This window comes from Lepus europaeus, chromosome 22 (genome assembly GCF_033115175.1).
Source record: "Lepus europaeus isolate LE1 chromosome 22, mLepTim1.pri, whole genome shotgun sequence".
Taxonomy (NCBI): Eukaryota; Metazoa; Chordata; class Mammalia; order Lagomorpha; family Leporidae; genus Lepus; species Lepus europaeus.
The window spans coordinates 10,026,078-10,053,010 of record NC_084848.1 but is presented as its reverse complement, the minus strand read 5'-3'; the positions used below and the strand labels follow the sequence as shown (position 1 = coordinate 10,053,010).

At 57.5% G+C, this 26,933-nt stretch overlaps 1 protein-coding gene across 2 annotated transcripts in view; it reads left to right on the top strand.

Moving 5' to 3' along the window:
- The window catches only part of SLC24A4 (solute carrier family 24 member 4), a 134,494-nt gene that overhangs the window by 93,792 nt on the left and 13,769 nt on the right, over positions 1-26,933 (top strand). The window contains exons 8-12 of one of the 2 annotated variants that reach the window (XM_062181315.1): positions 427-452; positions 1,845-1,898; positions 3,711-3,796; positions 7,487-7,656; positions 10,722-10,920. In XM_062181315.1, the coding sequence (XP_062037299.1) occupies positions 427-452; positions 1,845-1,898; positions 3,711-3,796; positions 7,487-7,656; positions 10,722-10,920 (535 nt within the window). Of the gene's footprint in view, positions 1-426; positions 453-1,844; positions 1,899-3,710; positions 3,854-7,486; positions 7,657-10,721; positions 10,921-26,933 lie in introns of both variants that reach the window. The other variant, XM_062181314.1, reaches the window with a different exon arrangement.

Below are 26,933 nucleotides of genomic sequence, written 5' to 3'. Positions count from 1 at the left end.
CAGTAATATTCCGTCACATCTCTGTACCTCGTTTTCTTTACCTAAGCCTTGTGGAAGGGTGTCTGGGTGGGTTCCGTATCTTAGGGGTTGTGAGTTGAGCTGCCATCAACATGGGAGTGCAGGTATCTCTTTCGCATGCTTCCTTGATGTTAGCAAGTCTCTCCTATTGAGAGCAGCCCCTGCGGGGCAGCCCCCTGCAGCTACGTGGGAGTCCTAGTGCCCAGGCCATCTCTCCTGGGACAGCCACACGTCAGCATCCTGCTGGCCCAGGTTCCAGCTAAGGAAGGATAGCCTTCACCGTGACCTACTGTAGTTGGGGGCCATTGGCATTGGCGCTGGGGGTTGGGGGCAGGGGCTGCGTTGTTGCTTCTTCTGAATAAATATCTCCCTAACCCCACCCCACCCCCTGTTTCTTTTGCCTTTCAGTTCATATATGATGAAGAAATCGTGTGGTAAGTTTCTCGTCTATTTTTCACTGTTCTATTCTTGGTTTCTTTCCAGTGTCTGTGTGTGTTGGGTTCGCTGAATCTTTAAGATTATTTTTACAAACATAAACCTGTTAAACTGTGAAAGTGAAAAGGGTGTCGCTCTGAGCGACCATGCCTTTATCCTTTCAAAAAGAAAAATAGTTCTGCATACTGCTGCTGCCCTGGGAGCTGTCCAGACCCGTGGTAAAGCTGAAGTAGTCGCAGCGTGAGGAGGAGCGTGGGCCGATAGGGAATCCGGGCGTGGGTCTGTTCCTGGGGGGGGGGGGGGGGGGAGTCTGTTCCTGGGCTGGGGGTCGTGACAGGCTTCCTGCTGGGGCAGTGAGTGAGGGATGAGGGTCTTCAGCGCCACAGGGACAGCCGTGCTACACAGAACAGCCTGACGCCAGATCCCTCCCTCACACCCTATGCAAGAACAAATTCCAAGTGAACTGAAATTCTTACGGCCAAAAGCAAAATGTTTTAAAACTGTAGAAGAAAAATAGGGGCTCATCCTTAGGACAGTGAAGTAGGATAGGATTCCTGAATTAAGATACAGAAAGCTCACGCTTCCTAGGGTGTGGGGGCCCCTTAGCATCCGTCAGCCAGAGAAAGTTCCAGTCTGCATGCTGGGAGGATGTTCCGATGATCTGACCTGAGCAGTGGGTGCCGGGGGCCCAGAGAAGCCTGCAGGTCCCACCCCTCCCCCCTCCGCTCCTGGGTCCTATGTTCCGTAGATGGAGCTGGGGCTCCAGAGGTTTGGGGGTCTACAAGTTCCTCTCTGGCTCTGCTGGCCTGAGGGTCCCCTGTTGGCACAGGAAGCCTCCCCCGCCCCCGCCTCCGTCCCACAAATGACTGTAGCCCCTGCCTGGCACACAGAGGGCCTCCTCCGTGTTTGCCACATGGAGCTTGTGTGGCTCCTTGGGGGCCTGTGGTCAGAGCTACAAAAACCCCCGCTGCCCATGGGGTTCGGCTGCACCCATGAGAGAGCAGTAGCAGCATGTCCCGAGGCGACCCCACTGTGCTGCCACGCCCAGCGGACAGCCACTGGTGGCCCCGGCCCTGGCCCTCCCCCCCTGTGTTAAGTCAGTCTCAGCCCTCACTCCAGCAACTGGGCCCCTCTCTCCTGCACCCAAACCCCTCCCGTCCTGACCAGGATCTGGGTTTTCTTGGGATTGAATCCTGGGACGTGGCAGGCTGTGGAAGCCCCCTCAGTGCATCCCTCGCAGGCTCAGGACAGCCACGGGGTGGGAGGGGGGGGCTTCTCAGCCCCCTGGGCCTGGGCGCTGGTGGGGGAGGTGGGGCAGACATCCCAGCCTCCTCGGCCCCCTGCACTGTGCAGCCCGCGTCTCTAACCTCACGCTGCTTTCTCTCTTTGAGGTGGGAAGGCCTGGTGCTCATCGTGCTGTATGTGTTTTATATTCTGATCATGAAGTAAGTGCCTCTTCGCTGCCCCTGTGGGTTCTTCTGCAGCCACAACAACAAAACGTTCCTTTGAGAGGCAGGCAGGGAGTGTTCCCGTCCGCAGGTTCACTCCCCAAAGGCCCGCAACAGCCGGGGCTGCGTCAGGCCAGAGCCAGAGCCCGGTGTGCTATCTGAGTTTCCCAAATGGCTGGCGGGGACCCGAGTGCTGGAACCATCATGTGCCACCTCCCACGGTGCGCTCAGCAGGAGGCTGGAGGCAGGCAGGGAACCCAGGCCCCTGCTGTGGGACACAGGCGCTCTACGGGACATCCTCGCCATGAGGCCAAGTGCCCACCCCTGCCCTCCTAGACTCTGCTGGCTTGCCCCACAGCCCACTCCAGCCTTCGGCTACAGCAAGGGAAATCCTTCTGGCTAGCCAGGCCAGCCTGGGTTCACCATGGATGCCCAGAGTTGGGGAGAGGTGTTCAGACACCATCTTGGGCAGTGCTGTCTACACCCGGACCAGGCCAGCCAGGCTGTGAGTGGCAGGTGCATGTAGGATGAGGCCACTTCCCAAACCCGTAGCAGCAAGGACATCCATCCTGCCCACCCTGGGCAGCTTCTCCCTGCCCAGCGGAGCCTCTGTTCCATGCCGTGTGAATAAACTCCTCATAATTCAAAGCTGTTCTTTACCAAAAGCCAGGCCGCATCACTTCTGCTCCAGGCTTCGTAAAATTCCACTTCCTGGCCCGGCCGCAGGGAGCACCCCCTGTAGAACTGGGGACACCCTGAGAAGGAAGTTAGTTCTGTCCCAGGCTCTGGCGTGGGTGGACCTCGAAAACACCACGCCAGGTGCAGGAGGCCTGGCGCAGAGACGTGTGGCTCCACCTACGTGAGGCAGCTAGGAGGCTCGTGGGCATCAATGCAGAACGTAGATTAGCGATCAGTGCCGAGGCGGGGGAGGGGTGATGGAGAGCCGCTCATTGATGGGTGCAGAGCTGGCGCGGGGCAGGATGGGAGGATGTTGGGACGAGTGGCGATGGTCACACAGCCACGTGCACCTGAAAGTGGGAAATAATGAAAATGACACATTTTATGTTACGGATATTTTTTTCTACCAAAACATCACAAAAAACAGAAATGAAACCACGGCGAGCTGAGCCACGTCCAGTCATCTTCCTCCTCCCACTCCCACACATCACTACAAAGGAAGCACGCCAGGGTTTCGGAGGACGTAAATCCTCCCGTTTCTGCAGGACGTTGGTGGCGTTTTCTAAAAATGGCGAGGAGCTGCCAAGTAGCCACAGAGTGGCCTTGAAGGCTCTCCTCTGCACCTGCCGACGCCGAGGGGCCCGAGGGTCTTTGTCGTGGAGCAAGACAGAGTCCCATGGGAGGGGCAGGGTGCAATGCTGGCTGTGAGTGATACAGCACCACCACCACCACCACCCCCGCCCCTGCAGCCCTGGGAGCAGAATTTGCAGGGCATTGGGGGCAGGGGGGAAGGGAGAGCACAGGTTACGCCCCCTGCAGGCTGCGTGAATTTCTGTTCTCCTGGCCTGTGGTAAGTGGACCTCCATCAGTTTCTTGGGTGGAGGTTTCTTGTGTCCCCAGGGAGCTGCCCAGCAGCACGGTCCCCAGGCTGCACCTTGCTTGGGGTCGCTGTCAGGATCCTCTCCCAGCTCAGCTGAGTGCTCGTCCACTCCTCCCTGGCTGTCCACTCCCCGCCCTTGCCCCTTGGTCAATGCACTGCGGGATACAAGGCCCCCAAGATACCCTGCCCCCGTGCCTGCTCAGGGGGACTCACCTCTGCTGCTCTGACCACCCGGCCACCCTGCCTTTCAGGTACAATGTGAAGATTCAAGCCTTTTTCACAATCAAACAAAAGAGCATCGCGAACGGCAACCCGGTCAACAGCGAGCTGGAGGATGGTAATGCTTTCTATGACTGTGGCTGTGATGACCCCTCCATGCCATTGCTGGGGCAAGGTAAGGCTGAGCAGACAGGAGCGGTGGGACCACCCTCCCCCTCCTCCGTACGCACACGCACACGCACACACACACACACGCTCCTCCTGGACTGGCCCCCTCTGGCTCTCAGGCACAAGTCCCCTGAATCCCTGAATCCCGAGGGAGAGCCAGTGTTTGAGGGGTTGCTCAGACTGGCGTTTGCTTAGAAGGCAGAAGGATGGATGGCAAGGGCCACCCAGAAAGAAAAACTCAGTGGTTACATCCGGGGGAGTGTCCCTAAGTCCCCAGGGAAGGGGCAAGGGGGGCGTGGCTCTTTGGAGATGCAGCAGGCTCCGGCCTTGGGGTCGCAGAGCCGTCTGGGCTGCGCTGTGGTTCCTGACACTGGGCCCAGTGCTGAAGGGCTCGCTGGGGACACAAAGGCCAGGTCCTGCGTTGTGCAGCTGTGTGGCCGTCCAGAGGCTGCCTGGCGTGGAGCCATCTCAGAGCCCTGCCCCAGGCTCTCGGGCTGGCCCAGCGGCCAGAGGAGCAGCAAGCCCAGGGAAGAGAGCTGTGGGGCAGGCGGCAGCCCAGGCCAGCCCCTGGTGGGTCTGCTTGGGAGCCCCTTGCCCTGGGCCAACAGCCTTGGGCTGGAATCTGTGTCCCTCAGCCCCCCTACCACTCTTCCTCCTGGAGTGGATTGAGGTAGGGGTTTCTTCCATGTACATGTTGGACAAGTGTGTCTTGTCCAGCCCCAGGTCACCTCCAGGGGCGGCACACTTGTCACAGGGGCTCTGTTGGGAGTGTGCCTCTCGATATGGAAGAAAGATGCGTGATGGGGCGGGGGTGCAGGTGCAGTCATGGCCACAGCCTGGCTGCCAGAGGCCTGCCCACAAGGGCTAGAGTAGAAGTCCATGGAGCGCAGTTTGACCCCAGCATGCCCAGCAGGCTGCCCCGGGAGCCCATTTCCAGGACGACTGCCTCGGAGGGGGAGGCCCTCACTGGAGGATGTTTTGGTTCCCAGCTCTACAGTCACCATGTAGTCCTGCAGGACAGAGGCTGACCCCTGGCCTGCACCTCCTTGGTGCTCCCGGGACCTCCCACCCTTCACAGCCCAGAGACCAGGTGTTGTTCAGACCAGGAGAAAATGCCTGGTTCACAGGGGCGGGCCCCGAGCTGCCTGCTGCCAAACACACCCGCCCTGGTGCCCTGGGAGCCGTGCTCCTCGTTGGCAACCTGGGGCCTCCACGCCTCGCCCTTCCCAGGGACATCCAGGCTCCCCGGCGGCCACTGCCCATGAGGCTCCTTTCTGGGCTCGGTCATGACTCTGCCACCCTCGCTTTTATAGCTGAGACAATACAGTCTGTCCACAGATTTCATATTCTCCCTCAAATCTCTATAAGGACACGTTCTAGAAAACTGGGAGTCTGGCCGCAGGACTGGCCCCTCAGTGATCCCTGGGGACGGGGAGAACCCGGGTCTCCCTGCAATTTTTATCTGATGAGTGTCAGGCCGAGGGAGAGGAGGGTCCCCCTGGGTCCCAGGAGAGGGGCGTGCAGCCCTGGGTCCTGGAATCAGAGTGGAGGGCTAGAGACGTGAGCTTCAGAGGCTTTGGGCCCTGGTCTTCACTGCCCCGTAGGAGGCTCCCTGAGAGCAAGTGCGAGTCACTGCCGTGCGCTGTCCCCTAAGTAGATGTGACCGCAGCAGGGGGAAGGAGCACTGTGACACCAGGTGGGATGGAGGGGACCGGGCCCTAGGGAAGCTGCCTTTGCCGACGGTGTTTGCCTGGGCTCTCATGGCCGGAGAAGATGTCAGAACCCCCAGCAACCTCAGCCCCCAGGCAGGTGCAGCACCACCCGCAGCAACGGGAGGGCTGCTGGCTGGGCGGGTCTCTCCGGAACACGCCCTCATGGGCCTGAGTTTGCTGCCATGAGTTTGGGTGTGTCCCATGTGAAGTCTGCACGTGACTGTTTCCTGGAAGGCCGTGCAGTTCAGCTCCCCAGCTCGATCCTGGCTGGTTTCCAGGCAGCCTTTGGCACACCCTGGCAGCCGGGGCCACTGGCTGCCATGTTGTACCCAGCTGGCCTAGCTCAGAGCACTCAGGGGGGGCCTTGCAGGCTGCCCTGCCCTGGGCATACCTTGACCTTGGCCTTGGCTGGGGGGGGGGCTACCCGGCCTTGGGCAGCACTGCAGAAGAAACAAGCTGTGATCCAGTTACCTTTGGCTCGGACATGCCCCCTTGGGCCATCGCTTGGTGGGTAGCACTGGACAAGGTGCCCAGGAGCTAGAACCACAGCTCTTGCCTCCCAAGGCTTCCTGCCTGCCTTCCTTGAGCCCAGCCATTCCCCCTTGCAGTGGCTGTGACAGGGCTGTCGCCACAGGGTGGAGCCTGGAGCCTTGTGGTGTCACTGGTGCCCCCTTCCTCTGAGGGAGGGGCCCTGAGCATGCAGGCTCCCCGTGGCAGGAGCCCGCTACTAACACCCTCCTCCAGTAACCCCCTGGCGTCTTCACCACCGCCCAGACTGTGGCCCAGACCCCTCCGCACGCTGAGCGTCTCCGCCGGTCTCTGTGGGCCTCTGTCTCCTAACAATCTCCTCTTCTAAATTGTAAGTAACCGCTCTCATCCAAGCAGTAACACACGCATTTCAAAAGCCACAAAGACACCAGGAGCCCAGCCCAAGGACCCACGCCTCCTTGGAGGTTCGTGTCCCTGCGAGGCAAATGCGTAGTCCTGCGGCTTCCTTTGCTAACCACCTGCCTCCTGTCTGCTGAGCCTTGCTGCTGTTTGGGGAGGGGGGTCTGTTTTGTGCCCTTAACTCGTGCATGGCCATCTCCGGGGGCTCTCTGTTCCTTGCAAGGCACACTCACTGGGGACTGGGAAGAGGTGCAGAGGCAAAGCTGTTTGACAGCTTCCTAGGGGGCGGAGGCTCATTTGGCTCCTAGGCGCTGTGGGCATGAGTGCTTTGGTCGCAAGGCTCTCCCAGGGAATGGGGTCAGTTGTCGAATCCCCCACCAGCGAGCCCATTTGCAAAGCTGGCAAGGAAGAGGCCTGGACACCCAGAACTTTGTTCAGCCTCCGGAGGGGAAGGAGAGGTTCCAAGAGAGCAGCCTCCCTCCTGGCGGGGTGGTGTGTGTGTTAGGGCTTTTCAGAGGCGCTGGGCTTGGCCAGCTGCTCCCCCACACACCCCTGGGCAAGCAGGTGCCCCTCGGGGATACGACCCTTTGATCACTGCTTACCTTTTAGAGAGCCAGGGTCTGAGTGACCTCCCCGCTGGTGCTGTGATCGGCAGAGCAGGGCGCCTGCAGCGTTTCTCATCCCTGGGGAGCCCTGTCAGGTGTGCCATTTCACCCGAGCCTCTGTAAATGAGGAGCGAGCATCCCCTCCACAGTCGCAGGTAAAAGGCGAGGCTTAGACAGCGACTGAACGATGCTCAGGCTCAGCCTTAGAGACAGGCGTGGAGGTGGAGGTGGAGAGTCTGCCCGTGAGTGGCCCTGTAGCAGGGCGCCCGCTGGACTCCATCAGCAGGTGCCGCAGTGCCGCTGACCCATCTTAATGGGAGGAGCTGCAGCCAAGCGCCGGGACTTCTGGGTTTGCAAAATGCAGGGGCGTTCGTGGTACGGAGATGGGCACGGCCCTCTGAGAGGTCAGCACTAACCCGGCGTTGTGCTCAGCAGTGAAGGAGAAACCACAGTACGGCAAGAGCCCAGTGGTGATGGTGGACGAGATCATGAGCTCCAGTCCCCCCAAGTTCAGCTTTCCGGAAGCGGGCTTACGCATCATGATCACCAACAAGTTTGGGCCCAGGACCCGCCTACGGATGGCCAGCAGGATCATCATTAATGAGGTAGGTCTGCTCCAAGTTCAAGGGCGGGCTCTCGAGTGGAGGCATTCGCTTCCGAGGGCTCTTGGCCGTGCCTGTCGCTGCCCCTGTTTAAGGAAGGCAGCCCTGGTGCCTCCAGCAGCCGAGACACCTGCCGCAGGCAGCGCGTTCTCCTTCCAGAGGGCGTCTAAAGCAGGCAGCGGCCCAGCCCCGTGCCGAGAAGCCTCTGGTCAGACAGCAGAGTCGAGCTAACCGGGGGAGGGCAGTCTGGAGTAGGGGTGTTTCTCTAAAATGTCACTTAGGGGGAAGGAAGAACGCAAACCTGTTCTCTGTGGGCGGAGCAACCCGAGGAGGAAGCTCGGATGCTGGTGGGTGGTGGTGGCCCGGGGCTTCCCCCATCACTGTCCCTGCATCACTGGAATTCTGGGCCATGTGTCTTCTCCTTTGAAAACAAGAACAATTGTGATTGTTACGCAAGTGTAAATAGCACAGCAAAGACGATGGGCTTACTAATTTTTTCTGGTCTCTGTGGGAGAATGGAATGGAAGTTGAGCCCGGGAGTGGGCATTGTGGCCCAGCGGGGTAAGCCATGGCTTGGGACGCCTGCATTTCATGTCACGGTGCCTGGGTCCAAGACCTCCGCTTCTGAGCCAGTTTCCTGTTAAGTGGTGCACACCCTTCGAGGCAGCAGCTGGTGACACAAGTACTTGGGACCCTGCCACCCACATGGGAGACTCAGGTTGAGATCGTGGCTTCTGCCTGGCCTGGCCCAGCTGTTGCAGGCATTTAGGGAGTGAACCAGCAGATAGAAGATCCCTTTCTCTAGCTCTCTTCTTCTGTCACTCCTCTTTTAAAATACATAAAAATAAATAAATGAACATTTAAACGGATAAGTTTATTTTGGTACAAAAAATTTTTTGAAGATATATTTGTTTATTTGAAAGGCAGAGTTACAGAGAGAGAGAAGGAGAGAGAGAGGGAGAGAGAGAGAATCTTCCATCCGCTGATCCACTCCTCAGTTGGAGTGGGCCCATCTGAAGCTAGGAATCAGGAGCTTCTTCTGGGTCTCCCATGTGGGTGCTGGGGCCCACGCACTTGGGCCATCTTCTGCAGCTTTCCCAGGTGCACTAGCAGGGAGCTGTGTTGGAAACAGAGCAGCTGGGACTCGAACCTGCTCTGTGAGAGGGGCCAGTGCTGGCTTCTTGGGTCATTCTAATTCCAGTCTAGCCTGTGGGAGGGAGACACAGCATCAAGTCCTAGGTGTCAATCCAGTTGCACCCCCTGCCGCCTCCCGTCGGTGTCTGTCCCCTCACTGTGCACAGCCCCTGCTCACGTCGCTGAGGTGGCACAGCCAGGGCCACCGCTAATCCGCATCCTTGGAACGGCCGCCCTGGCCTGGCAGGGCTCCTGGGTGCACCTGCGGAGAGCTTCAGGCTCGTCTCTCTCAGCCTGTGGACCCATCGCCTCCTCTGTGTTGTAATCTGTTCCTCTTTGGATATACCCTAGGCTATCTCTGGGTATTTTTCCAGGCACAATCTCTGTGGATTCCTACCGAGCTAGAGTAGGAGTACCCCGGATTTTGCTGCTGAGCCACACACTTCCCCTTAGCGTTCAGCCCCAGCACAGCTGGTTTTCTCAGACTCCAAGGACAGCATGTCCTTGAGCCTTCCTTGGGTTTGCCTGCACGTCTGGGCCTGAGGCTCGGGCACAAATCGCTTTGTTCTTTTGGGTGGGTTGTGTTGTGGACTCCATGGGGAAAATCTTAAAGCTGTCCACTGCTCCCTGGACCGTGATCTCAATGGGAGGGCGGGACACAGTTCTTTCTTCTGAGACGCTGCCACGTTAAGTGATGGTGGCCTAACCCCCGGACAACCAGGATAAGGTGTTGGGAGACACCCGCTCTGTCCCCCGGGCTCCTGTGCAGCAGCTGGGAGGGGTGTCTGTGTCTGTTGTGTGACCTCCGGCTGGTCTGAGATGGTGACTGAGCGCTGGGTGAGAGTGAGTGGTGCAGAGAGCAGGAAGCTCCCGGACGAGGGGACGCCAGGTGCTGTTGTTGGAAACTTGGCCTCTGTCTCCGCTTGGTTTAGTAGACAGCCACAGACGGGGCCAGGACAACCGGCCTGGGCTCAGGGGCGGGGGACGGGGGGGAGACCCCCTTTGCCAGCAGTGCGATGGGAAAAGGGAAGGGGATGGGGTTGGTCAGATTCCTCAGTCTTAGCGCGAGACTTGAAGAAGGAGGCAACCCTGTAAGACGCTTAGCATCTCAGCCGCTGGGGAAAGCCAACCACAGCCGTAGATACAGACACACTCCTCCCGGGATGGAGGATTAATGATAGCGAGAGTTGACAAGGTTGGGAGGCGACTGAAGTTCAAAGCCAGCACAAGCGGGCAGTGATTCTGCTCCCAGGGAAGCACCCAGAGGCGTGAGTGTGTCCACAAAAACACGTCCACGCGTAGTCACAGCTGAGCCTTCGTGGTAAGTCAAAAGGAGAAGCCTCCCACGTGCCCCAAAGCAGGCGGAGAAGACCTTGTGAGTCACTCGTGCAGTGCAGGACTACGTGGCTGCGAGCGAGAGCCCCTGCAGGGGTGCGAGGGAGTCACGGGCACTCAGCTGCCTGCAAGGCGCCGAGCACGGGCTGACATCAACAGCTGGACTCCGTGGGGGGGGGGGGTCGGGGTCGGGGGAAGCTGCTCGACATTACAGCAGCCAGGCTCAAGGGGACCTCAGCGGTCACCTTCCGTGTTGGACGCCACCAAGCCACATACCTAGAGTGCTTTTCTGCATGATGTCATCTTCCAAGGTTGCAGAAGCCGTGTGGCCCTTTCCCATGGCTGTCCCCAGAAGAGCCCAGGGTGACCGCTGCTGTGGGGGGTCTCGGGCTGTGCTCCCGAGCTAGTGTTAAGCCAGGGGGAGGCCCAGGGCCTGCAGTCCTCAGAGACTTCCCTGGAATAGAAACAAGGTCCAGGCGACCCTGTCTGGAGGGGTGTCGTTGCAGACCCCGTGAGAGCTGGGGGTGTGTAAGGGACGGGGTGACAGCGGGACGCTTGGTCTCACACCGCTGTGTCCATCTCGCCTCCTGTCCACCCAGCGGCAGAGACTGATCAACGCGGCCAACGGAGTGAGCAGCAAGCCTCTGCAGAATGGGCGGCCCGAAAACATGGAGAACGGCACCGTTCCCACGGACAACCCCGAAGAACCGCGCCAGGACCAGGAGCAGCCACCGCCGCCACCGCCGCCGGAGCCCCAGCCAGCTGAGGCTGTCTTCCTGTCCCCCTTCTCCGTGCCCGGTGAGTTCTGGGGCACTGGGTGCTCCAACAGGACAAAGCCCAGGGCTTCAGGGTGGAGGCGTGGGCCGAGAGGGTGCTGGCGAGCTGGGATGCAGAGAGGCAGAGGGCACCAGAATGCCCGGGAGGCAGCTGCTGCGTCAGTCCCCAGATGTGCAAGAGCTCCAGTGGGCTATAGGCTCCGCCGAGGGTGCTGGGGCTGTGGGCTGCTGGCCAGGGAGGCACCAGGAACCCTAGTGATCTGATGAACCGCTCAGGGTGGCTGGTCTTCATTTTGCTCGGGGGAAGCAGCACCCGTGTTACGTGGAGGGACGTCCTCACACGCTCTCCAGCCTTGTGGCGTGGGCCGGCCCTTCTGTCCACACGTTGCTCATTTGCTGGTACAGGATTTCCCAGCGCTGAAGCTGACCCCTAGACAGTGACACCTTGTGTGTTTAGAGATGTCGCCTCCGCATGAGTAAGTCGGAGCAGACCACTGCTCTGCCCCACGCCCTCCAGTGTGCCCAGCTCACTGGGTGTCTGACCTCGGAGTCCCGTGTCGCCTGACTGCTGGCCCCCGGCCCACCTCACCTCCTGCTCCTTTGCTCCAGCCACACGGGCCTCCTCGCCTCCCAGGTGTGCACCTGCCCCAGGACCCTTGCACTTACGGAATGCAGTGTCCCTGTGACTCGCTCCCGCCTGCCACACAAGGACAAGCACCTGTGTGGCTCCCGTCCACTGTCGGATCCCCCGTGCCTGTGCTTAGCACACAGGAGCCACTTAGGAGACGTTGCTGGATGAGTGAATTCCGGACCCAACCAGTCTGCCTTTGTCTTTAACCAGACCTTCCTTGAGGTCCCCTGCAGTGCTAGGAGGGAGACAGAGCCTGAGCTCTGTGGCCCCATATCCTGGAGGGATTCTTGGGGCTTTGGTTGTGTTTTTTGTTTTTTTCTGACATCCATGTTCATCCCAAGAGGCAGCAGAGTTCCAGGCCCTCCAAGTGCAGAACTTGTGGTTTTTCTAGAGAGTTCCATGTTTAGCCTTGGGCACGTGAAGTTCCTCTGTGGGAAGGGGACTCTGGGTGCTCTGCCATCTGCCTGGTGCTGGCTCTGTTGGGTGTCTGGATGACCTTGGAGTTTCTGGATGGAGGCACAGGGCACACTTGTCCAAGCCACCCAGGGGCTCACTCTTTAAAAAAAAAAAAAAAAAAAACTCCAGGCCTGTGAGCCTGCATTTCCTGACCCTCGCTGGGTGACTCTGGCTGCTTGGGAGCTGCTGGGCCTGGTGAGCGCCTCCTGGCCTTGCTTCAACATGAAGGGAAGAAGCAGAAGATGACACGTGACCTCTGAGGGTACAGAGAAGCCCAGCCCCAGGGGTCAGCATCCCTGGACCCTTGTGCTTGACCAGGGGGCCAAAGGCACCGGTATCCTGGCCCTGCTCTGATACACGCATGGCCTGGAAGCCGTGTGAGGCGCCAAGGTCACGTTGAGCCCACCTGTCTGGTGGGAAGGAGGGTCACACTGAGCTGGGACAGGAGCTAGGGCCCTGGGGAGGGGGCAGACACTGAATGCTGCGGGGGTGGCTCTAGGGCCTCACAGGGCAGGGCCAGGGCACAGGGGCAGTGGGTCCACCCCGAGAACTAGCTCAGGGGTAGAGGAGGCAGGATGCGGCCTGTTTTTGTGGCAGGGCCTGGCCCAGGCCTAGGCTGGGGCCCCGAGTCCCGCTGCCAGCCCTGCATTTTCGCATCAGCAGCCCAATTCCTCTCCATGCCCACGAGGGGCTGAGACCGGGACTCGGGGCCACAGCGCCTAAGGAGTGTCACGTCCTTGGAACCTGGAGATCAGACGTCAGGAGGGCAGGACAGAGCCGGGTTGGGGCAGGGCGAGGAGAGGTGACCCTGGTCCAGGACCAACGGAGCTTGCTCAGGTGCGGCAAGGAGGCGTGGGCTGCCCTTGGGGTTATTCTGAATCCGTGTTCTTCAGCCCCAAAAGGGGCATCAGCATCCCTGCCTCACAGCCGAGGGGCCTGGTGGGGCCACAGCTCCTACCCTCCCACCTCCTGCTGGCCTCCATATCTGACTCCCGATCCTGACTGTGCCCGCTGGCCAGGGGACGCCCTTCTCGGCCACCTGGTTATCTGTGATGTAAGCTGGCCATGCCCTCCCACATCCTGGGAGCCTGACTCCCACAGGGTTGGACAGGGAGGCCCCTGGGACCTGCCACCCTTCCCTCTGTCCTGAGGCGTGGAGTCCCTGGGCAGGTCACCTGCAGGGTGGGGAACTTGCAAAGGGGTAGCTCCCAGGCTCCCAGCACCTGTGAGTCCACCGCTGCCCTTCCTGGGGGACTTCCTGTCGGAGTTGCCCACCTCCTCCCTCCAGCCACGCCCTTGGACTTGCCCATCCTCTGGGACCGTGCCAGGCTCCCCTCCTTGCCCTCAGTAAGGCTGGGGAAGGAAAGTCCCCTTTGTCCCCTGCAGATGTTTTCCAGGCATCACCTTGGGAACCACGAGTGGCTTCCTCCTCCCCTCCCCGTGGGAAGAGCAGCGGCTGGGAGGGGAGCGGCACGGCACTCCTGTTGGTGTGCATGGCAGCCAGGGGAGCAGAGGCTGGGGGCCCACGGTGACCCGGGAACGGGAGCGAGTGGCTAAGAGTCCCCACGCAGGAGGAATTCTGCACAGAGCAAGTCGCTGAGACGCGGCCCGTGGGAGGAATTCCACAGGGCCAGCTCCGCGCCCTTCCCACCACCTCTTTTGGGGTCCTGGCTGGCTCTGTTTCACGGTGACCTGGGGCTGTAGGGGACTCTGAGGGATCCCCCTGGGGGGCGGGCAGAACTGGAGTTCTCCCAGAGTGGGCCCCCAGGAGGAATCCCAGGGCCCAGGAGGAGTGCCGAGGGAGAGGCCGAGGGGACGGGGAAGAAGCCAGCACAGCTGCAGGGGAGGGGAGGACAGAGGCCTGGCTCCAGGAGCTCCTCTGGGCACAGCCTGGGGCCGGCTCCGGAGTCCAGAGGCCCTGGATTGGATTCTCAGGTCTGGGAGGGGCCTTGAAACAGCTCATGGAAAATGTACATCATGAAAAAAACATGCATGCATTTCAAAAAGGTCTGCATCAAAATAAATTTATCTGTTCCTTTTTATTTTATTTAAAAATGTTTTTTGTTGATTTATTTGAAAGGCAGACAGAAAGAGAACTTCTGTTGGTAGTTCAATCCCCAGATGCCCACAGCAGTCAGTTGGCGCCAGGCCAGGTTGGAACCAGGAGCCAGGAATTCAATCCAGGTCTCCTGCATGAGAGGCAGGAAGCCAAGTGAGCCGTCACCGCTGCCTCCCTGGGAAGCTGGAGTCAGGTGCTGGGGCTGGGTGTACACCCTACTCCTATGTAGGATACCTGTGTCTTAACCCACTACATTTATCTTTATCTTTTTATTTGTATATATTTGAAAGGCAGAGTGGCAGAGAGAAGGAAAGACAGAGACAGACAGAAATATCTTCCATTGTCTGCTTCATTCTGCAGTTGCCAGCAATGGCCAGGAATGAGTCAGGCACTCCATCCGGGTCTCCCGTGTGAGTGGCAGGGGCCCAAGCACTAGGGCCATCATCTGCTGCCTTCCAGTTAGCAGGGAGCTGGGCCGGAAGAGGAGGTGGGACTTGATCCCAGGCGCTCCAGATGGGGTTCAGGTGTTCCAAATGGAGGCTTAACCTGCTGCGTCACTGTGCCCACACCATAAACTTTTAAAGAATAGATTTACAAAAGTTTAAAAGGCAGAGAAACGGACACAGGAGCTTTCTATCTGCTGGTTCACTCCCCAAATGCCCATAACAGACAGAGCCGAATCAGGCTGCAGCCAGGAGCCAGGAACTCAATCTGGGTCCCCAGGAGGGTGGCGGGGACCAGAGGACTTGGGCCGTACATCTGCTGCCTCGCAGTGTGTGTGAGCAGGAAGCTAGAAGCAGAAGTGGAGCTGGGACTCAGATAAGGGAATAAGAGATGCAGTTGTCCCAGACGGGGTCTGAACTGCTGCTCCGAGCGCCCGCCCCTCCATGAACTTTGTGAAGCACTCATGCCTCTCTCCAGTGCTGTGGTGCTGTGGCCCTGGACAGACGTGTTACCTCCCCTGGCCTCAGATGAGTGGTGATGTTATAGTTACCACGGGGGGAGGGGGCTCTCTGACCGGTAAATAAAGTAACCGGGTCAGGGTCTGTGTGTGCGCTCTGCCACCGAGCAGGTGCTCAGCCCATGTTCCTTTGGATCCTCGTGCTTTAACTGCATGGCTTCTTCTCAAGCCAGCTTCTTACATCCTCCCCTGTCTGGCCCACAGGCAATGTTCTAGGAGGGCCACAGCGCCAGCAGCCCTGGGGACCTGGAACAGTCACTCATGCCAGGGGCCAAGGGCGGGGGACAAGCAGGCACTGAGCACCCGTTAGGTGCAGGCACTGGGCTTCAGGTGCCTTGAAGAGGACACTTCTCAGAGTCAGTAAATACCTGGGTACCAGCCCCTGTCCTGGGCTCTGGGGGTCCAGATGGGAACAGGACAGGCCCCGTTCCCCTTCCTCCGGGACCAGGGCAAATCCGAGCACTGACGACACAGTGCGCTTTGTGCCTGGTCTGCTTCCCTCACTGGACAGGCCGGGCCGGGGGAGGCCACAGCTCTTCCCGCCTGGACGAGGGATCACTGAGCATGCTGGGGCAGAGCCAGGGGCCCCCTCCCAGCAGTTCCTAGGCTCTGGTGCCCCCATCCCTGTGGACACCAAATGCAGCCTTGCTCTCCACCCTGGGAGCCGTGAGGGTGATGGTGGTAGTGAGGCCTCCCAGGCGAAAGGGGGCGCTGTTTCTCCTGCATGGCCTGCAGCCCTGGCCCTGCCCTGAAATGACCGCCGTGACCCTGAGCCCTACCCAGCATGGGGAAGCCCCGGTGCGGGTTGGTTGGTTGTGGTTGGCTTCGTGGCTGGGAGGTCATGCGAGGCCTCAGAGGCCACACCTGGGCCCTGCAGCAGGACGTCCGCCCTATTGTCCTCACTGGGGGTGGCCTTCCTGGCTGCAGACCTGGGACTTGAGGAAGCGGGGAGTTCCTGCAGGCTCTGTGTCCCGCAGCTCAGGCTGGGGCCCGAAAGCAGGGGCAGGAACGGCAGGAAGCGACTTTGGCACGGCCTCCGGCCCAGGAGGCGTCCAGGGAGGGCTCCCTGCCGGGTTCGCGGGTGGCTGCCTGCTGGCCGGGCGGTCACAGGGCCGCTCCTCAGTGTGTGCACAAGGAGGGAGTGAGCTCACTCTTGTTCCTCTTCTTACAAGGTCACTGTCAGGTTAGGACTACTCAACTCTGCTTACTCCCCAAGAGCCCTGAATTCAAATCCGCGCGCGTACTAGGGCTTGGGCTTCGGGTGTACGAATTTGGGGGTCGGGGAACAGCAGTTACAGCTCAGTCCACAGCAGATTATTTGTAGTGTTTTTGTTTTTGTTTTTGTTTTTTTTTAAGATTGATTTATTTCTTTGTAAGGCAGAGTCAGAGAGAGAGAGTGCAAGCTTCCATCCATCAGCTGATTGACTTCCTAAGTGGCCACAGTGGCTGGGGCTCCGTCTGGGTCTCCCACCTGGGTGTCAGGGGCTCAAGCACTTGGGCCAACTTCCACTGCCTTCCCAGGTGCATTGGCAGGGAGCCGGATCGGAAGTGGAGCAGCCAGGACTTGAACCTGTGCTCATATAGGATGCCTGCATCACAGCGCTCTCAGCACCAGCCCCACGGCGGGCTCTTAAGGTGCTTCTGTGTGCCGTGCCCTGATCTGGAGGCTTTACAGAGAGGTTAAGCGCCTTGCCCGTGATCACCCAGCGACTAAGGAGAGAGCAGGGTTTCCGTCCCGGCAGCCTGTGCTAACCACTGTACTGCATCACCTCCATACTGCACACACCACTTAATGCTCACAGCTGCCTCGGGAGGGAGTAGGATCAGTATCCCCACTTTATAGAGGGGAAGACTGAGGCTCAGAGAAGCTGCATGACTCCTGCACAGGGAGCCACTTCTCCACTCTGTGCTTCCCAAACCCTGAGTGCCTTCAAGAGCTGTTCCCCCTAGGAGCAGAGGCCCAGGTCGAGGGACCCCTGGCTGTCACACGGTGGTGAGTGGCCTTAGGTATGTACCCTTGACCCATGGTGCATCCAGCGCACTTCAGTGGAGGCGCCGGTATAGATGTGCTTCCCAGAACCCCAGGGGTTCTTGGAACGGTGCCAGGAGGTGGCCCTGTGCCAGGTGGGCTGCTTTATACAGATGAGGTCATCAAACTCTCATCACCAGCCTGGGGAAGGGGGGGTCGTTGTCCCCATTTCCCAGATGAAGACACGGAGGCCCAGGTGGGCCAAGTTGCCTGAGGTCACACAGGAGGAGGACAGGCTGGGATTTGCACGCTGGCGTTCTGGCCCAGACCCCAGAAGTGCAGAGGGGCCGACACTGGAGCCCACCAGGTGCTGCTTTCGCCTCTCCATTCCACTGCACCCCGTGGGGAAGGCAACCGTGTTTTCTCACCTGTGCATGGGTGAGGAGTGATGCTGCCAGTGTTACTGGCCTCTGGGGATCTCACGTGCTCTCTGGAGGGCGTGGATGGCGCTGTTAAACCTTATCCTTTGTTGTAACAACACCCAGCACCAGCACTGGAGACTGGAAGATTCCTGGAAGCTTCTAGGACTTCTTTTCCCCATTCACCCCCATCCTCCTCACTTCTAGGTAGCTTATGACAGCTGTTCTGGGGGAGGAGATGGCCTTTCTGGTCCTGCTAACCTCAGTGAGGTGGCATTGTGGAGACAGACCCCCCTGTGTGACTCCGTGCACCTGCTCTGTTCTCGTAGCTGCAAGGGCGGGAGAGGCTGACGGTGCCGCGGGCTTGTTTGCATGCACAGGTTCCACACGCAGCTCCTGTCTGTCCCCAGCCCCCAGGGACACGGGACACTTTATGGTGAAAGCGCTGTTCCTGCTTCAGTCACCAGAGCCACCAGAGAAATCACACATTGCAGAGACGGGCTCGTCAGCCAAGGCCAGGACTTCAAAGAAGCATCCTGTCTGTCACTCTGTCCCACCGAGACATCAGTCCATGAGACAATTAGAAGAAACACTGGCTACGCGTTATTTTTTTAACAGAATAGCTTTGTGGAGACGGAGTGCACCTGCCGTGCCTTCAAAGTGCACGGATCAGCGGCTCTCGCTGTAGTCACAAAGTTGTGCAACCGCCATCCCCGGCAGCACAGTCGCTTTAGAGCCCTTCCATCGCCCCAAGCCACTAGCAGTTACTCCCCTCCCGGTCTCAGCCCTGGATTTACCTACGTCTGTCTCTCTGGATTTGTCTGGTGTGAATATTCCGTGTCCGTGGAGTCACGCACTGTGTAGCCTTTGGTGACTGAGCGTGGTGTTTTCAGAGTTCATGTTCCAGCCTATGTCCACGCTTTCTTCCCTTCTATGGCCACGTGATATTCCATTGCATGATGCACCGTGTTTCGCCCACTCGCTGGCAGGTGCACAGTTGGGTTGTCTGTGCTGTCAGGCTCCAAGCGATTTTTTAAAGAGCCAGTAGAGCACTGTGGAGAAGGAGGCTCAGTGCTTTGTACCTAAATGAAAGCAGTTTCCCTCTGGACGCTCCCTGGGTAGCAGCGAACTCACAATACTGGAGTTGAAAAGGGTCTTGGGAACGTTTAGGCCAGCCTCCTGCATTTGTCTGCTTTTTTGTACCAAAATCCTTCAGGCTGGGTAACTTTGTAGAGAAAAGGTCCACGGTTCTGGAGGTCCAAGTTCAGGGGCCGGTGTCTGGTGATGACCTTTTTGTTGGCAGAGTCCAAAGGTGGTATGGGTCATGCCGTGTGTGTGTGTGTATGTGTGTGTGTGTCCCCTCTGGCGCTCGCTCTCTCCCTCTCCTCAGAAACCACTAGGATTCAACGCCAGGGGGCTCCACCTGGTGACCTTGTCTAACCCTGATCCCCTCCCACAGGCGCCACCTCCAAAGGCCATAGTGGAATTTTGTTTGCGCCCCCTTAAGGGGATTAGCCCCTGGGGACTGGCAAACCACATCCAAACTACAGCTCCTCTTTCTGTCCCAGGATTGAAACCCAGGGCAGTGGCCATCTGGACAGAGCCAGGCGTCTGGGCCCCTTGCCCTGGCACCTGCTGCAGGGGCCCCTGCCCCAGACGGTCCCCACAGTGCTGCTGCCAGGAGTGTGTGTGCCGGCCTCCTGGGACCTTGACGTGGGCAACAGCAGCCCACACTGAGCCTGCGTGGGGTGCTGGGCCGTGGCCTCCCCAGCGCCTCCAGGGCCCTGCTTGGCGGCGGGTGCGCAGCCTCACTTATGTTCTGCTTCTGGCCCCGAGCTTTGGCTGCGTTTAGCTTTCGGGCGCCCTCAGCTGCCCTGCAAGAGGGTGGAACGGGGCACATCAGCCTCCCTGGACTCGTGGTGAGGTCGAGGCAAGGCAGTGAGACGGCTCTCACTGGCAGCTCGGAGCAGATCAGAGGGTGGGGAGAAGGGCCGCCTGCGGCTGCACCGCGGCCACCTCCCTCCTGCCCGGCTCTGTCCCCAGCACCCAGCTTAGCATCCGATGGCGGCGCTAAGTTTGCACTGCAGCTCTGTGGGTAACTGCTGGGTCCCTGCTCCTGGAGGAGGAAACCGAGGCTCAGCGAGCCCCCCCCCACCCAGGTGAGCAGGTGCCACAGTCAGGGTTGGCACCCCAGGCCTTGTTGTCCCAAGCGTTGTCCTCTGACCGGTTCCTCTGTTGACTTTGGCCAAGAGGGCCCAGTCCTGAGCTGCAACACTGGCCCTGCAGGGCACAGGGCGGAAGCAGCCAGGGGGTGGGGAGGAGGGCGGTGCTGGCTGCCGGTCAGTGCAGTGTGGGCTGCTGAGTGTGCGAGCCTAGGGGGCGTGCAGCGTGGTGTTCCTCATTCTGCTGATGGCACTTGGACCTGGCCTCTGGTTCACAGTGCCTGGGGCCCCCCCAATGCGAGGTGAGGTCCTCAGAGGCAGGACTTTTTTGCATGTCTTAAGCCTGCCACCTGCCTTGAGGTGGGTGAGCAGGGATGGGGGTACTGTCCCAGGGGAGGCCTCAGAATGAAGGTCCACCCAGTGCCACTCCATGGAGAGGGACAGGCCAGGACTGCCCTCGGTGGTGCACAAGATAGCTGGCCACACCTGGACAGCACTCCTGTTCCACACTGTGCTGGAGACCCTGGGCAGCCCACATAGGCAGCAAAAATCCATAAAAGACATCCAAATTGGGAAAGAAAAGGTAAAACTTCTGTATTTGTAGATGACAGGATCATGTGTAGAGAAAATCCCGAGTTCTTCTAAAAACTTTGTTACAGTGAATGCATTTGAGGGCTCCAAGCTCAGCACACAAAGTTCAGTTTATTCTTATATAGTACCAATTCATCTGAAAATGAAAGGAAATGGAGAAAGAATAGGACCCTTAGGAATAAATTTAACAAAAGTAGTATAAGACCTGCACCAAAAACTGTGAGCCATTGGTGGAAGAAATTCAGGAAGCACTAAGTAAATGGGAAGATAATGCTGCGTTCCTGGATTGGAAGTCGGCCGTTCTCCGGTGGCGGAGCCCCAGATGGGTCCACAGAGCTAGCTGGCTTCCTGCAGAAGTGACAAGTTGATCCTCAAGTTCATATGGAAATGCACAGACCAAGAATAGAGCAGTCGTGAAAAAGAACAAAGTTGGAGGGGTGTTCTGACTTCAGAATTTACTATGAAGATACAGTCATCAAGACTGTCTGGCACTACATAAAGGGGGACAGAAGGATTAATGGGGCACCCACACATGTAAGGCTGATGGATTGGGTCCTGACAAAGGTGCCAAGACAGTTTCATAGAAGGAACAATCCTTTCAACAAATGGTGTTGGGACAGCTGGAGAGTCACGTTTAAAAACAACTAGTCCTTTATTTTATCCACACCATGTACAACAGTTCATGTGAAGAAGAGACTTAAATAGTGAAGAATCTAAAACTCTCAGGTGTAAATATTCAGGACCTTGAATTAGGCAATAGATCCTTCAATGACACCAAAAAAACACAAGCAACAAAGTGATCAATAAATCGCATTTTGCCAAAATTAAAAACTCTAAGGATCCATAGGATACTATCAAGAAAGTGACATATCAGCCCACAACACAGGAGGAAATAGTGTCAACTCCTAACTGTGAGAGTCTGATACCCAGAACACACACGGAGCTCTCTGCAACTCAACAGGAAAGAGACAGCCCAGAAAATGGACAAAGGATTTGAATAAGCGGTTCTCCTGAGACACAAAGGACCAATCAACCTGTCAAAAGATGGCCAGTGTCTTTAATCATTAGCAAAACGCCCATCAAAACCACAATGAGATACCACTTCCCACCCGCAGGAATGATTGTAATTTTAAAAAAATGCACAGTAGCAAGTATTGGTGAAGATGTGGGAAAATACGACCCTCATGTTGCTTGGGGGAGGGGGTGTAAGATGTTACAGCTGCTTGGGAGAAGTGACAGCTCCCCCACGCCTCAGCTCTTGCACTCCTGCTGTACCAAGGGAGGTGGAGAGGAATAATCAAACGATGAGTGTATTTTGCAGCAATACAGTCTTGAAAGTATGCATATTAGGGGTCTCGAAAAAAGTTCATGGAGATTGAAGACTTCGTTATGGCTACAGCTTCCCACCGGGGTGATGAAGAATGTTTGGAACTCTGTCGTCGCTGATGGTGACACAGCTTTTGAATAGACTAAAAATGATCTAACTGCACTTCAGTGGGCGAGTTTTGTAGAATTATTTCTCAGTTCCCCAGTGACGTTTCATCCACAGTGATGTTTCTCTAAGTGTGGTGTGGGCACAGCGACACCAGCAGTGTGCGGGGGCTTGTGGGACCCCCACGGCAGAACCTGCCCCATGGTTCATTCTGGGCGCATTGGCAGGCTCTCTAGGAATTCTCGGGTACACTCAGGTCTGGAAACCACTGGTCTAGGAGCCGCACCCTGCAGGTTGCGTAAACGCTCCTAGCAACCAGCGTCCACCAAAATCTCCCTTGTGTGAGTTGGTGACACCGACACCCCCACACGCCCCAAGTTAACCGTTCTCTCGGCTGGAGCGTCTAATTAGTCAACTGCCCAAATTGATGTGGGCTTTCTCATCAGCAGCTACATCTGTTGCTAATTTTTCCTCCGGTATGATGAGCCATCTGTTTTGCTACAGTTCATTTGCAAGACATTTTTCCCCACATTAATTAAATTGTAATTTTCTGCCTCAAAAGAGAAATCTGCCGGTGGAGGGGCGTGTATGGCAGTAGCCTCTGCTTTCTCTTGTCCAGGGCTGCGGGTGGTCAGGTGGAGACGGTGAGGAGCCTTTCTCTTTGGCACCACGCTTGGAGGGGTGGAGTTGGGGACCAGGAGGGGCTCTGGAGGCATTGGCGGGGAGGGAGGCGGGGCTTGGGACAGATAGTGCCCCATCTCCATCTTTATCCCCCATACCCCGTCTTTATCACATTGTGCGTGAATTGGTGCAGGCTCTGGTGCTGGAGAACCCCGGCTCAGGCTGGTGCAAGCCGGACGGGCTCACTCGGCAGCAGGCGGGGCTGGACACGGGGCTCCAGTGCGGTTGTCGGACGTAACCCGGCTCCCAGCATGGCTTGCCCCTGGGTTGAGCAACTTGCAGAGACGGCCACCGGGTGCGTGGGTTTCCATCCCGCTGGGTCAGCCCCACGTGCGGGTGGTGGCTCCGTCTGAGTTCAGGATGGTGCTGCACTGCAGGCTGCCCACACACAAGTGCCAGAGCCCGACGCTCCAGGGCCCTGAGGTGAGCCAGCCTTGCAGCTCTGTCTTCAGCATCCCGCTTCCGTTGTCTGGCTCCAGCAGGTGGCTCTGGGTCTCCAGGTTCTCAGGTGGCTCCTGCAGCTCTGGCATGAGGATGGGCATAGGGGACACGTGTCGCCAGGTCTCTCTTATGAAGAAGATGCTTGCCACTGGAATGCCACCAAGTAAAAGTCCACTCCCACCTCATTGCTCAGAACTGGCCACGGCCACAAGGAAGTCCAAGAAATGAAGATTGTTTTCTTAAGCTAGAGACCTTCTGTCCAAGCCAGACAGGGTTTGATTAGTAAGGAGGAAGAAGCCGCAAGCGTGAGAGGCAGGGGTGCCCAGGAAGCTCCCCAGGGTCCTGTGTGGTCACATGCCCAGCCCTCGGCCTGTAACCCCCACACCAGCAGGGTCGTTGTCGTCCTCTTTCCTGCTGGAGCCCTGGAACCTGCAGGAGTGCCAAGCTTGGAGAAGGAGTCCAGCAGGTGTTTATAGAATACCCGATTAGCCCAGCTTGCATCTCCTACCCACCCATACCATGGCGACATGGAGTCGGCCTTGCCTGTACTGCATGGACTGATGTCGAATAGAAGGTTACCTCCAGAGGAGAATCCGCCTGCCTTTGCCACTAAGGGGGAGTGGGTGCTGGCCAGACAGGAACTGGAAATGCCCACGGCAACCCAGAATTGCACACATACTTGAGAGACCAACTCACATTATTAGCCAGACTCTCAAGTGGCTGATATGGACCAGAGAGTCAATCTACAAAGTTACCAGTGTGTGTGAACTGTATCTCCCTGTTCTCCAGGTTCTTCCTTCCGAGACCTCCCTGGCTGGAGAGAGGCGGCCCCTCCCAGGGCTGCTCAGTCCTCAGAGCAAATGACCACAGAAGGCAGCTTTCGGAGGCAAACTAACGCAGCCAGACCCCTGCTCCAAGCCACCTGTCCGGCCCTCCAGGAGGCAGGTCTCCTCTGCCTCCGCCATCCCAGGGCAAAGCGCCAGGTGACGAGAGTCAGCCGCGATAGCCAGAGCTTGCTGAAGCGACTCCGTTCTGAGCCCAGTAGCTCTACCCTGCCTGCCTCCTGACAGGTGCCGCCCCCACCCTGGCGTTCTGCGGGGTGCGCCCTGCCTCCTGAATTCACGGTCCAGCCACACACACATTAGTGAGTCCCAATTTCAAACCTTCTAGAGGGCAGACTCTGGTCAGAGCCCCCCGCCCCCGGGCCAGGTATAGGCAGGAGAATCCCCCAGAATTCCCAGCGAATCAGAACTACTGTCCCGGGCGGTGGGGGTGGCTCTTCCAGCTCTCCGCGCCTCTCCTGCCCGGTCCTGTCCGCGTGCAGTGGGGTTCTCGGATTTCTCCATTCTCATAGCATCTGTTGGTGACGTGTGCTGGTCTCTGGGCGGGAGTTCAGGAACCACCTCATTGCATCCCCATAAATGCGGAATCCTTTGCTAAGAGGAGATTTGGAACATGACTGCTCCGCCCTGTGTGTGTGGTCACTGATGCTGGCCTTGTCCTCACGTTCTGGGGGCTCCTGTAGCCTCCCATGCAGCTATGTGGTCAGCTCCGGGGCTGGGCTGACAACACAGGGGTGAAGACTCCAACAGGTGCCTGCCCATGAGGGAACTGAGAAGTGACCCTCTCTTCCAGGGCCAGCATCAAGAGCTGGAGCTGACAGCTCCCTGTGACATTGAACTGAGGTCTGTGTGAATACATGGCCCTGTGATGCCGGGGCACCCTGTCCATGAGTACTCCCAAGTCCCCAGGGTCCTAGTGTCACCCCCATTTTGAGTTAGGAAAGTGAGGCTCTTTGGCCGGCGCTGCAGCTCACTAGGCTAATCCTCTGCCTGCTGCGCTGGTACCCCGGGTTCTAGTCCCAGTTGGGGCACTGGATTCTGTCCCAGTTGCTCCTCTTCCAGTCCAGCTCTCTGCTGTGGCCCAAGAAGACAGTGGAGGATGGCCCAAGTGCTTGGGCCCTGCACCCGCATGGGAGACCAGAAGCACCTGGCTCCTGGCTTCGGATCGGCACAGCGCGCTGGCCGTAGCAGCCATTTGGGGGGTGAACCAACGGAAGAAAGACCTTTCTCTCTCTCACTAACTCTGCCTGTCAAAAAAATAAATAAAATAGAAAATGAGGCTCTGTGGGGACCTGCTTGCCCAGTAGCCATGGTTGGTGAATTGCTCACTGGTGTGGAGCTCGCATCATTCGTGTTGGCCTCGGGTCACTGCAGTTGGGTCACAGAGCAGCAGGTGAAAGACCAAGTGATGCAGAGCAGACTAAGAAACAGAAGTTTACCACCCCCTGCTCACTGTGCGGCCCAGGCTGGTGCACAAGGCCCCGGGGGCTGTGCCCAGCTGGGATTGTACCCCTCGTGGGACAGGCGGAGGTCGACTTGGGTGGAGTTTCAGTAATTCATTAAAAAACAAAAACCTTAAAATCCAAAGCCGTCACAGAAGGAAGAGACCACCTGGGCTGGCGGGGCCATGGGCTTCCGGAAGACAACAATGGGGAGGCTGGGGACCAGGAATGGAGGGCTTGGCGGCACAGTGTGGGCACCAGGGAAGTTTCCCCCACCTTGATGGCGACCTGCAGTGACAGATTTTTTACACCCGTGGGGATCTATAAAAAGGAAAGAGAAATCTCACGGGATAAGAGTTCACACTCATTGGGTACAATTGCTCGGACATTTCTGTTAAAGAAAACACCGGTTCTGTGGAAAAAAAAAAAAAGAATCCATTCATTTGCAACAAAATGGATGGATCTGGAAAACACACTTGGTGAAATAAGCCAGTCCCAAAGGGCCAAATGCCATATGTTCCCCCTGATCTGTGATAACTGTCGAGCACCTAAAGGAAATCTGAACAAGTGAAATTGACACTTTGAGAAGCAGTGACTTGAGCAGCCCTTGTCTTGACTATTGAGGAACAGTTGTTTTTTTCTCTCCTTAATGGAGAATGGAACTGGGAATAGGAGAGGGAGGAGGAGGTGGGGTGGGAGTAGGGGTGGGAGGGCGGGTATGATGGGAAGAATCGCTATATTCCTAAAGTTGTACTTAGGAAATGTGTACTCATTAAATGGTTTTTTTTGGGGGATGGGGGAACAAAAAGTCTGGTTGCCATGCACTGTACTGACCTCCCGATGCACAGGGACCTCTCAGTGCTACACCTGGTAGGAAGGTGTGCTGGGTGCTGTTTCCTAGGGAACCGTGGGGGGCTGTGGTGCCAGCCGCCTGGGAGAGCCAATCACGATGCGTGCTGAAACCAAGCACTGAACACATGGCAGACAAAAGGCAAGCAGCTGTTGCGATGTGGTGTGAAAATCAGAAAGTCATCTTTCTACTGTGGGATTTGTGTAGGGTCTTCATGGGGAATGGCACTAAAAGATCAGCTTATTTCAGTGCAAAAGAAAGAGATGGAAACCCATGCATAGTTTTTTATAATATGCATTTCCCATGCACTTCTTGAGGACCTCCTTTCTTCCCCTGAAATATATAATGGCAGAATTGTTCCTGGGTTATAATTCCCCACAGTGCGTTCTTATCCTACCTACAGACTTTTAGGCCAGTTCTGAAAATACCCCAGGTCGCCCCGAGCTGTCCACATGAGTTGCGATGTGAGCTGACGAGAGAACAGCCTGGAACTTTGGACAAATGAATCAGGCAGGAAACTTTGCCATCTGTGCAAGGAATGCGTGCGGAAAGGTGTGTGTAGAGGAAGATCTGGGAAGAGGATGGTTTTCCAGTGTGCCATGTAGCTGGAGACGTGGATGGGTTTGCTGATTTCACGCTAACACTATTCTCGTGATTCGCTCTTGAGAGTGGGCTGCTATACTTTCCTTGGTGTGCTTTTAATGATTTAGGAAAATTCAGGCATAGACGTACAGAGCTGAAACAGCTAGCGCCTACCCACTTGGTCAGTTATTGAATTGGAATAAAATTCATTGGCCATAAAGTTCACCTTTACAAACTCTGGTTCGGTGCCTTTTGTTGTATTCGCAGAATTGCGTAGCCATCCTCAGTGAGAGTTGACTCCCAGCACGCTTCCATTATCATGTAGAGAAGCCGCACACCCGCGGGCAGTGTCGCCCTGTTCCCTCCCTTCCCATACCCTGCCAACCGCTAAGCGACTTTCTGTCTCCTGGGACCAGCCTCTTCTGGACGTCTAGATAAATGGAGTCTGAGCCTTGCCCCCTTGCACTAAGTTTCCAGGTTCACCTGTTGAAGCATGGGTCAGGGCTTCGTTCCTCCT